Source organism: Bufo bufo, chromosome 1, assembly GCF_905171765.1.
Source record: "Bufo bufo chromosome 1, aBufBuf1.1, whole genome shotgun sequence".
NCBI lineage: Eukaryota > Metazoa > Chordata > Amphibia > Anura > Bufonidae > Bufo > Bufo bufo.
In genome coordinates, this window is record NC_053389.1 from 77,237,143 (window position 1) to 77,249,051 (window position 11,909).

General features: G+C 43.3%; 1 protein-coding gene across 1 annotated transcript in view; it reads left to right on the plus strand.

Annotated features, from left to right (window-relative positions):
- PPP2R1B (protein phosphatase 2 scaffold subunit Abeta) overlaps positions 1-11,033 on the plus strand; it is a 49,625-nt gene extending 38,592 nt beyond the window's left edge. The window contains exons 8-15 of the mRNA XM_040426454.1: positions 426-496; positions 2,185-2,319; positions 2,461-2,634; positions 3,532-3,592; positions 5,664-5,818; positions 5,911-6,053; positions 8,510-8,601; positions 9,403-11,033. Of these exons, the coding sequence (XP_040282388.1) occupies positions 426-496; positions 2,185-2,319; positions 2,461-2,634; positions 3,532-3,592; positions 5,664-5,818; positions 5,911-6,053; positions 8,510-8,601; positions 9,403-9,419 (848 nt within the window). The 3' untranslated portion in view covers positions 9,420-11,033. The remainder of the gene's footprint in view (positions 1-425; positions 497-2,184; positions 2,320-2,460; positions 2,635-3,531; positions 3,593-5,663; positions 5,819-5,910; positions 6,054-8,509; positions 8,602-9,402) is intronic.
- Positions 11,034-11,909: the final 876 nt, after the last annotated feature.

Below are 11,909 nucleotides of genomic sequence, written 5' to 3' on the forward strand. Positions count from 1 at the left end.
TTTTCCATTTGTCTGTAAATTATACATTTATTTTCTAGGAGTGTTTTATTTTTATTTTTTTATCCCCACCATTCAGTGCCATTAGTGATCCCTTACCTGGGTAGGATCTTGGTTTGGTATAGTAGTTCTCTCAAGCTGAGCAACCAACATCTGGTCTGCAGGAACCTAGTGATCCATAAGGCTGAGGTGTGCACTGTGCCTCCTGAACGCTCTATAGCTTGGAAGTGAACTTTTTGTATCTGGTGTATCTAGTGATATTCAGTCATTTGTTTTTAGTATTAAGTATCATGAATTGCTGCTATAGTAGAAAACTATAGTTTTCTTTAAAGCGGAGTCCATTTTTCCAGGATCTCCTGTGTGAACAGAACCTTATTCAGAAAGGACGTTTACTTAGATTAATATAAGCCTCTTGTTTGTCTTAATAGAGTTTTGCGAGAATCTGCCTGCTGATGGGAGAGAGGCCATCATCATGAACCACATTCTGCCCTATGTAAAGGTGAGATCAAGAAGTAAATAATCATTCTGCTTTGCTACCATTAGGGTTTGGCCACACAGGCCGGAGACGTTCCGCTGCAGATTTCACCCTATACACTGGAAACGGTGAAATCTGTGGTGGATATCTGCAGCATAAATTGACAGGCTATGGGTTTAAAATCGGCACATCATGTCAATTTTCACCATGGATTTTTTTATTGTTTTTTTTTTATTGCGTGTCAATGAAATTCTTGGTCGCATCCACTTTGAAAGTACTTTTGATTTGCCACTCGAAAATCCACAGCATTTACACCACGTGTGAACATGCCCCTAAGGCATTATGGAACGGTGTGTTTTCAGTGTTGCTTCTACAAGATCTAGTTTTGACATACCGCCCATTGGTAAGCGAGTGCTGGAACCATTGCACATTTAATAGCATTAGAAGTGTTCATGTAGAATTCACCTCTGTGATGGTCAGTGATAAACAGTAATGCAGATATCTTCCCATTGGGAATCATACGCTCTAATATAATCTGCAGCAATTGTCTCCAGCTTGTTGCTAAACTACAATTCCCAGCATACACTAACAGTCTTGGAGCTGAAGTTTTGGGCTTGAATCGTACCAGCAGTTTTTCGTGGCATTTCCTACTGGATTATTTTTTGTGTTTTTAGCCAAAGCCAGGTCTGGGTTCAATACCAATGGAGAATATTAAAAATTGCATGAAAAGCTGTATCTTTCCAGCCACAGGTTAAAAAACACTGGCCTGCAGTTGGCATGGTAAAGGTTCTGGCATGTAGACCATGTTCTCATATTGCATTAAATGAGTTGCCCCATCTGGGGCATTTATGGCATATCAATAGAGTATGCCATAAATGTCCGATATTTGTGAGCCCGCGCTTTGGGCCCATTACCATGTCCAGGCCCTAAAGTGAACGGAGAGCACCCCACGCATGCGCTGCACCCTCCCCTACATTAAGTGCCAGGTCCCTCAAGTGAATGGAGAAGTGGCCACTCTAGCATGGCTTTCTCTCCATTTACTTTTGGGGTCCCTTTCTTGAGGTAGGTGCAGCTCTGGGACCAACACCCACCAGACATTTATGGGGTACCCTATCGATATGCTATAAATGTCCCAAATGGGGTAACCCCTTAAATTCTTTTGTTGGTCACCACCTGACATGTTGATGACATTGTAACTGAACTGTATCAGCGTTGTTGAATGACTTTCGGTCTCGTTCACATCTGTCAAGCAGATCCCCTACAAATGCCTGCTGTTGCGGGGGCAAAACGGTTGCATCCAATGGTTTTTGCCCGCCTGAGACCTGGCATTTATGCTGGAAAGCTGCCGAATCAACGCTGGACTGACTAAGTCAATGGAGATCTGGCGGTGAACTAGAGAATCTGGCAATGTCAGATGTGCTTGAAAGAGATGTGAACGAGGCCTAACATTAGGATTGATTACACTTCCCTGCAGTAATATTGGAGTAGATTTATGGGGCAGATGTTTGTATGAAGACATAAATCAAGTCTGCTCAGCAGCTTTGTAAAATGGGAAAATGTCTCATTTCTTCCTCATTCTTTTTGCTGGGCTTTGGTTAACCAGATGAAAAACTAGTCATGTGAAATAATGACTAAGCCCTAAACGGGTTAGTTTTAATATGAAAGTCGACGACACAAGACTTATTTCTTTTATTTATATTTTTTTTATTTAGGAACTGGTATCAGACTCAAATCAACACGTGAAATCCGCTCTGGCCTCTGTAATCATGGGATTATCCACTATTTTAGGCAAGGATAATACTATTGAGCACCTTCTACCTCTCTTCCTGGCGCAGCTGAAGGATGAGGTAATATCTCAATTTTGCTGCTTTTGTGCATTAATGATACATAGTTATAATTATGTGATGTGTTGCATTTTTTTTGGCACCTTCTAAAAATCTTTTTTTATTTCCCCCCCCCCCCCCCCCCCCCCCCCTATCTAAATCCAGTGCCCTGAAGTGCGACTGAATATTATCTCTAATCTGGACTGTGTGAATGAGGTGATTGGCATTCGCCAGCTTTCTCAGTCCCTGCTACCAGCCATTGTGGAGCTGGCTGAAGATACCAAGTGGAGAGTGAGGCTGGCCATCATTGAATATATGCCCCTGCTCGCTGGTCAGCTTGTAAGTCTGTAGAGCCTTATATTTGGAGAATGTTCACTCTGCAGGATTTGATAGCCGATTTCGGCGTATATTCCATGTTGAGATCCGTGCTTTATTCATTGCAGTGGGAATCCGCACCAGTGTTGTGTTTTTATTTTTATTCACTTTACTTACCGAGGCGGAAATTGTGACATGTCGGGCTACTTTCACAGCGGTTTTCTTTTCCGGCATAGAGTTCCGTCACAGGGGCTCTATACCGGAAAAGAACTGATCAGGCATATCCCCATGCATTCTGAATGGAGAGTAATCCGTTCAGGATACATCAGGATGTCTTCAGTTCAGTCATTTTGACTGATCAGGCAAAAGAGAAAACCGTAGCATGCTGCGGTTTTATCTCCGGCGGAAAAAAACCTAAGACTTGCCTGAATGCCGGTTCTGGCATTTTATTCCATAGGAATGTATTAGTGCCGGATCCGGCTTTCAAAATCCCAGAATGCGCAGACCTTTAAAAATGAGAAAAAAATAATTAAATACCGGATCCATTTTGCCTGATGACACCGGAAAAACGGATCCGGTATTGCAATGCATTTTTCTGACTGATCAGTCAGAAAAAATGACATGCGTTTGCATACAGTTTGCCTGATCAGGCAGGCAGTACAGGCAATGAACTACCTGCCGGAATCAAACAACGCAAGTGTGAAAGTACCCTTACCACATGTGGATCAACCCCATTGAATGGATCTGTGGAATAGAAAACTGGGAATCCGTGGCAAAAATCAAAAGGTCCATTTCAGATTTTAGCCGTGGGTTCTACAGCAAGTATATCGTGGATTTTGGCACAGAAAAATCACGTCTCATTGTGAAGTCCTCATTCATGTACCTATCGCGCTTAAGGGTGTTGTGCTCTTTTCTTCATAGGGTGTAGAGTTTTTTGATGAAAAGCTGAACTCTCTGTGCATGGCTTGGCTGGTTGACCATGGTAAGTGCTTCAAACGCCCCATGTTATTAATTGCGTCTCTGTCTAGGTTCCTGTGGCTGGTTTAGTCAGTCAGCAGTTCTCTTATCATAATTGGGCTTAGCAGGGACTGCAATTGACATCACTGTGTTAGTTTGGATTTCACAAAAGCCCATTGATTTTTGGCAGTTTTGTGTGATAGCGCTGGATGTCTCATCGAGATCTGCTTCTAATGACTGGAGACCTCCACGTCTCTAATGTCTTGCTGAATTATTAAACTTTATAAATAAACCAGGGCCCGACATTCTGCCCATAAAGCTGTCTGTCTAGCCCGTTCAGTGCCGGTATATCTATTCCATGTTTACAGGTGTTGCCTGAAAATGACAGGGTGTCACAGTGACTTGGTGTAGGGGATTATATAGTTTGTAATGTCTTGGCTATACTGGTGCCAAGTATAATTGATCATGCGCCCTGTCGCTCCCACAGAGAATGAATGCTTAGGACGGAAGAAACTGAACCTTGGCCTTTGGTTTGGGGATAACTTTTAAACTTGACAAAACCCCTTTTAAAGGCTGTGTCTAGCGGAGCAGTTAAAGCATAGCCATGGCGATCATCATGATCATAAGTGTTTCCTCAGCAGTCGCTGCATATGGAAGTGTCCCCTCTGCTCTTGAATGACCGCTTTAGTGTCCATCCAGGAGGCCACTGGAGCCATCAGGGGGGAAGGGGAGAGAATTTGGGGGCGTTCACTGCATAGAGCCCCAGAACATTACATTGGTGGGACCACCCTTGGAGTCGCATCATGATGATTTATTTTCCTTGGTCACTCAATTAGCACAACCATTACCAAAAATATGTTTTAGAGGGAATCTGTCACCAGTGACCTACCTATCAAACTGTTCGCATAGACAGCTCTGGCTTACCTAAAAAAAACTAAAAAAAAACACGTTTTTCTCTCCTTTTGTTGATCGGAGACTCCGCTCCAGAGTTGTACTTTTTATTAATATGCAAATTAGGTGTTTGCTGCAATGAGAGCGTCACCATTGCCCTTGTTGCACCCAAGCTCTACCTCTCTAGCCTCATGCAGACATACGTGGAACACGGTCCGTGAGATACCGGACTGGTTGCTATGATGCCGTGCACTCCTGCAATGCCAGTCCGGTTTCTATGGTTGCTATGACGCCATGCGCTCCTGCAATGCCAGTCCGGTATCTATGGTTGCTATGACGCCATGCGCTCCTGCAATGCCAGTCCGGTATCTCACGGACTGTGTTCCATGGACATCTGCATGAGGCTTTATTGTGGCCAGCCCTTCCCTGGCTGCTTTGATTGACAGCGGCATACAATAGCAAAGCAAGAGCAATGGCGATGCCCTCATCTCACCAAAGGGCTAATTATCGGAGATCAAATCGGACCTCCAGACAAGGCTGACCCACAGTGGTGATACTCCCCTGGTTCTCGCTGCTGGACTCGGTCTGTGTGACACAAGGGAAGCAGGTCACCACTGCGGCCTATGATTGGCTGTAGTGGTTATGTGTCCCCGTCGACAGATGTTGATATCGGCGCAGACGTGAGCCAGTCCAGTTGCCACACAGACATCGGCGGGGATCAGTATCATCACCACTGCAGTTCAGCCATGTCTGGAAATCTGATTTTAGTCTGGAATAACTCTTTTATGAAAATGTATCATGCCTTGGATCAACAAAAGAAAAACTGCATTTTATTCAGGTGAACGACAGCTGTGTTTATGCAAACAGTTTGATCGGAAGATCGCTGGTGGCAGGTTCCCTTCTAACAGCTTTGCCTGTTACCTATCAGCAGTTTTGAAGGGTCAAAACTGCTGACAGACTCCCCTTTAATCAAATAAATCCGAAAACAGTATTGGTTAAATGAAGTGGTTCCAGATTATTTTTTTTAATACTTGATTTGGATTGTATGTCATCATTTATTAGTATTTTCCAGTATACTTGCATATGCAATACCCACAACAGTAAAGATACGGCCGGGTCTGTAATTATTGATGTATTTATACTGCAGAGCCATCTACATATTTAATAACTACAGTAAATTCAGGTTTTCTTTTTTGGCTTTTCAGTTTATGCAATCCGAGAAGCAGCCACCAACAATTTAATGAAGCTTGTGGAAAAGTTTGGTGCAGAATGGGCTCAGAACACCATTGTCCCGAAGGTCCTGGCCATGGCAAATGATCCCAACTACCTGCATCGAATGACGACTCTGTTCTGTGTTAATGTACGTGATCTTGTTACTAGATTAATGCTTCATGAATATACACTAGGTGTAGGTGGGCAACACTGACTTCATTTAATTATTTTTCTCTACAGGCTCTGTCTGAAGCGTGTGGAAAGGAAATCACCACTAAACTGATGCTTCCTATTGTATTAAAGATGGCCGCCGACCAAGTGGCTAACGTTCGTTTCAACGTAGCCAAATCATTACAAAGGATAGGACCAGTCCTGGATAGCAAGTATGTGTTTCTGCTTAAATAGTTCTGCAAATATCCTCCTTCCAGCTTCATCTTTATTTGCATTGGTCCCGTGTTATACAAGCAATGAGGTAGATTTTCCTCAGATTACAGAAATATCTGAAAAGTCCAAAGGGATTTTGGATGAGAGTCACATACTTTGTTGCTGCAAGTGGCTCTCCAGCAAAAAGTTGTTCAGACAGGCTCCATGTCTGATTTTCAGAGTTGGGCTGTTTTCACACAGCGCCTTTTATCATCTGTGTTCTGAACACAGAACCAAACTTGGGTAATTAGTGGGGGTCTAAGGGTGGTTCCATCTAATTAAGGGCACGGGTGCAGTAATGCAAATGCTGAAATGCACCAGTATTACCGTTTTACGGCTTACAAACGTGTGCGAGCCAGGCCCGTGCTGCGGACCATGTGCCCTCCATCTCTGGACGCGGACCCGTTCACTTGTAGGGGGTCCACTATCCGCATCCGACGGTCGGCACCGCAAAAAAGTATTGCATGCACTACAGAGTGCTTCCTTGGGCCTCTGATCTGTGCCTCTGTTCCGCACCATATCGTGAATGGATCCACATCCATTGTACGGTGCGCACACGGCTGGTGCCCGTATATTGCGGACCCTCTGTTTGCTGGCTGCAATACGGGCCCAGCTGGCACACATTTGTATGCATGAGCCCTTAAAGGGAACCTGTCATGTGGATATTTGATTATAATCTAACTAATTATATACAATCATTAACTACTAAAAAGTGCCTTAGATGTATTAACTTAATGGTGTGACAGAAGGTTATCTCATAATATACACACAAAGATGCCTCATGCTAATGAGCTGATTTGAGTCCAGCGTGATGTCATTGAGTCCAGCGTTTATTTAATTAACAGCTATAGCCACTCACCTGCTGCTGATTCATATGGAAAATAACTGTCAATCAGCAGCAGTTGGGTGGGGAGAGTCAGGAGCTCATGAATATTCAGGACTCATCATTAAATACAAGATGTTGGCAGATTGACTGGGTCAAATAAAGAAAGTGACCCAGCATTTTGCTAAGAGAATCAGTCACTTATTTATGTTGCCCTTAGTTAGGACACCATAAAACTGGTGACCGGTTTCCTTTAAAGAGGACCTGACCAAAAAATCCAGTGCAATTTTCAGGCAGCAGGATATAGAGCAGGAGGAGCTGAGCTGATTGATCTATAGTTTTGTGGGAAAAGTCAGTAAAACTTGTATCTTTTATGCATTTTATATCTGCTTTTTCTTAACTTAAAGTGGTATTCTGGTTGGTTGAAGTTATCCACTATCCACAGTATAGAGGATAACTATTTTATTAAATTGGGGCACCCACCATTCACAAGAATAGGGGGCCCCGTACCCCCTCCAGCCTCTCTGAAACGAAGGGAGCAGCCGGGCGCACATGTACATGGCAGCTTCATTCATTTCTATGGGAGTTCCGGAGAGTAGAGTACCATGCTCACCTATCTCCAGAATTTCCTTAAAAATAATTGGAGTGTGCATGTCTGACTAGCCGCTCCGTTCGATACAGCGGGGTTGTGGGGGGGATTTGCGGGCAGGAGGTCCAGTGGTAGGACAGCCACCGATCTAATACTTATCCCCAGTGGATAAGGGATAACTTCAACCAACTGAAATACCCCTTTAAGACCACCCCTGTGTACAGTGACTGACAACTATCTACAGCTACACAGAAAATGCTATCCATCCCTTGTAACGCCTCCCCCATGTACAACAGAAGGCAGAAAAAGCTAAGATTTAAATGTATAAATTACACGTTTTACAATGTACCAATCTGCTCAGCTCCTCCTGCTCTATAACTTGCTGCCTGCAGATTGCACTGCCTTTTTGTCCCCTTTAAGTAGATCTCTGACCACTGCTGACGTTTTAGCTTGCTGTGAGTATTTGCTCATTAATACACTTTTTATGGCTGTGCATCTAATAAAAATTTATGCTGACAGTTTTTTTTATTTATTTATTTTTTATTAAAGGCAATATTAGAGGAGGTAAAAATCCTTGGGAAAGGTCATCAATATCCTAGCAGTGGGCGACTCCCAGCAATTCCGCTAGTCAGATTTTTGAAGAGGTCGTGGTGCTCTGATGATCGCCGAGGCCTCTTCATACTATATCGAGCACAGTAACCTGTATAGCAGCTCTTTGTATTACTCCTCAGTCCCAGTCATTTTATGGAACTGAGATGCATAAAGGCTATGTGACGTGACCAGCCAGAGAAGAGGCCGCAGTGCTTGCCCAAGCGCTGTCCTTTTCCAAAAGCTGATTGGCAGAGGTGCCAGATGTCTGACTCCCACAGATCTGATATTGTTGACGTCCAGAAGATAGGCTGTCAACGTTTAACTCCCGGAAAACCCCTTTAAATCAAAACTTGATATAGTCTGTACCTCAATAGATTTATTGACTCAAACAATGGTCTAATGTTTTCTTGCAGCACAGTACAATCTGATGTCAAGCCTGTACTCCAGAAGCTGGGCCAGGATGAAGATATGGATGTGAAATATTTTGCCCAGGAAGCCATGACTGGTAGGTTTCTGTATAAATTAGTAGTATACGTACTGAACAGATTTTTATTTTTATTAATCTTTTGAGGAAAGTACCTGACTGGTTACATGGACTTGCATATTGTCGCCTGTGGTAGGCTAGTCTCGCAGTCAGTAGTCCCATCTGGGGCAAATTAGACTTGTGTGTCAAGTGCACTTTTGATTATTATAGGTGCCGTAAAATGACGCGATGCTGTCAGTTTATGGTCAGTGGGGGTCCATCCTCTGTGACCCGCACCAATCCTGGCAGCACTCTGAGGATAGATTCACTCCATTTTTTTCGAGAAGGTTTTGAGGCAGATTACCCTTCCTGTTTTTCAGCAGGAAGGAGAAATAGAAGTCTTCCTTTTATTTTTCTGATTCCTTTTTATATCCACTTCTGGATTTGGCTTAAAAACCTGCTGTAAAATCAGTCACAAATCTGCGTTCATCTACTCTTAGCATTGAGGCCCTTCGCTGCTTTTTTATGCGTACCCCTAATATGAGCCACCTGGTGGTGCAGGACACTGGACCCCACCACATCTACTTGACTGAAGCTGCTTCAGTTCCCCCTGTACAGGAGAATATAAGAAAATACTGTTAAAGGGGCCCTCTGGTTGCTATGGGCAAGTGCTCTACTATTCCTTTGTTTTAGCAAGTGTCTTCCCCGTCCCCTAAAATGTAGTTGTATTGTTTTCAGACCGAGGTGCTGATCTTCTGGTTGCTTGTGCATAACCCTCAGATTATTATTATTTTTTTAATGCATAATTGATTCAACCACCCATTCTGATTCTTCTCTCTGCAGTCCTTTCCTTGGCATAAGAAGTTGCAGACGACACGACCCCCTATTGTATGTTCAGTATGTAGTAGAATGATGTTTTGAACCTCTGCGGAACAACCTTTCAAGACCTCACAGGAACAAATGGCAACTACTGTTGGAAGACCACATTCCCTGCATATGTGCCTCTTCTAAAAGACTTTTCCTTTCCTTTTTTTTTTTTTTTTTTACTATGTTATTTATGAATTTCCGGTCATTATTTTTATTTGCAGTACAATGGAGTCTTACTTGTTACTGGTGGTCAGTGTATTATTCGGTATCTGTGTTTTTGGTTATGTCTGAAGTTGGGGAGCTGATGAAATGGTCGTCAGACTAGTGCTCTGCCCTAGATGTGGAAAGAACACCTGCCATTGATGGACATTAAAATTCATGTGAACCTGACCAGTCTGGCATCTTCCCTCAGTGCCAGAGGAAGTAGAAAATGGCCATTGGCAAAGTAACCATGGTCCAAAGGTCTCTGAAAATCAGGTGCCAACAAAAAATACTTTTGCTGGCCCCTTGTGTCTTAGGCTTGAACCATTCTGTACCATTTTTATGCATTGTGGGTAGGTCTGTTTGCTCTATGCCTAGGGAAGACAGATTTCTGGTCTAAAGCCCTTGCAGATTCACTGGTGAGGAATTTTCTAGAAGGGGTGAAGGAGATCCTGAAACTTAAAGGGGGTTGGCCCATCCCAGACTCCTGTCTTCACAATGCATGTGCAGCGTGCTCTCCATTCACTGGTATGGGAGTTCCAAATATGGCCAAGCAATCACACTTGGCTAATTTTGGAAGTCCATAGAGGTAAATGGAGAGCGCAGCCAACTCTGTTCTCCACTATGGGTCTGCCAGAAATGGCTAAGCCACCACTTGGCTATTTTCGGAACTTCCATAGAGGTAAATAGAGGGTGGCCGAGCTTGCGTGGTGTGCTCTCCTTAACTTAGGGGGGGCCTGTTCTAAAAAGAAGTGCAGGTCCCACCTCTGGCACCTTCTCCTTTCTGACATCGATAGGATATGCCATCAATGTCTGAGATGGAACAACCCCTTTAGCTGTTACAGATGTGATCCCTTATTTTGCATTGTATTCTTACTGTACTTATCTTGTATTGCATGCTTCCTCCTCTGAAGTTTGAGCTTGACGTCTGAATGAAGACCATAAGAAGTCTCGCTCTTTCACTTTATTTTGCTTTAACATTTTATCCATTGCTTCTGGCACTGGAATGAAATGGCAACTATGCGGTGGTGAATTTTTTTGCATGTCGGGCATTATTAGGGGCAGTGCTTATCTACTGACATTTTTCTGGACTGTTTTTGGCAGTGTTCTTGGTGGGAGACATAGCTTTCCATCTGTGTGTTGAATTTTAATTTAAATTTTTTTAAAATGACTAGCTGGCTTTGCAGCCTAATGCCTGGAGAAAAGGTGCTCTAAATTTTAAAATAACCACCTCCATTTGTGCAGGCAGTCCATCCGAATCAGCCACAGCCTTTTAATTAAATGCAAAAATTAACTGAAGTCCCCTGTCGCTTCGGGACATTCCTTGAAGGTTAACTTAATATTGACTGTAGAAATTGTCATGTGCTTGATGATAAAGGAAATAAACGTAACTCACATAATGTTTCCTAGCATGTGCAATCTCGTGTCTGTTTATGACCGTACTTACATTTTCCATGTTTTAGCTTTTTATGCAGCTCTAACTACTTTCGAAGAGTCCATAAGGTATATATTCAGCTTAAAGTATAACTCATATATATATTTTTTTTATTTTTTTTTGAGTATTGGACTGTGGTGATTAATATCACCTTGGTGGCCCTATTTCAACTTTTCACTGTGTATTCAATTACCCCTTAATTCCACAGTTTTGTCCCCTGTACTGCCTACTTTTACCTGTGCTTAAAATAGTGTTGCTAGGCATGGTCCGTCCTTCTATGAAGGACGGAGGACGCTGCGTGCAAGGTCAGATTACTGACAGCCAGGGACTGTAAGTAAATGATTAAAGCCAGGTCCTCCCCAGCAGCTGATAACAGTGCCTGGGCTGTGTGCACTTCTCCCTGTCCCTGCGCTTGGCAGACGCTCCCTCACTCAGCAGAGCTGGAGAATGCAGTGTTGGAGCAGCGCAGGGAAGGGAAGGGAGATCTGCCATCTGCTCAGTGTATAAATGAAAGCAACATGTGGTAAGAGGACCCCTTTGTGCTGCAGGAGATTAACCCTTTAGGGGGGGAGGGCTCTGGTTACTGACACTTTTGGGGGGCTATTGTTACTGGCTAGTGCATGTGAGGAGCTCAATGCATTGTGGGTAGTGAGGGCAGGCGGGATTATCCTCAGGGTGAGGGCAGTGGCGGCCATCTTAACTGAATAGTGAAACTGCAGTTTTATGCAGACTGGTTGCTAAGGGATGAATCTTATTAAATATGGGGTCAGTCAGTCTAATAGTAACTGATTCTGGAATATCATGTTATTACTAACTACATATATGAAAATAGAAATTAGGGTCTAAA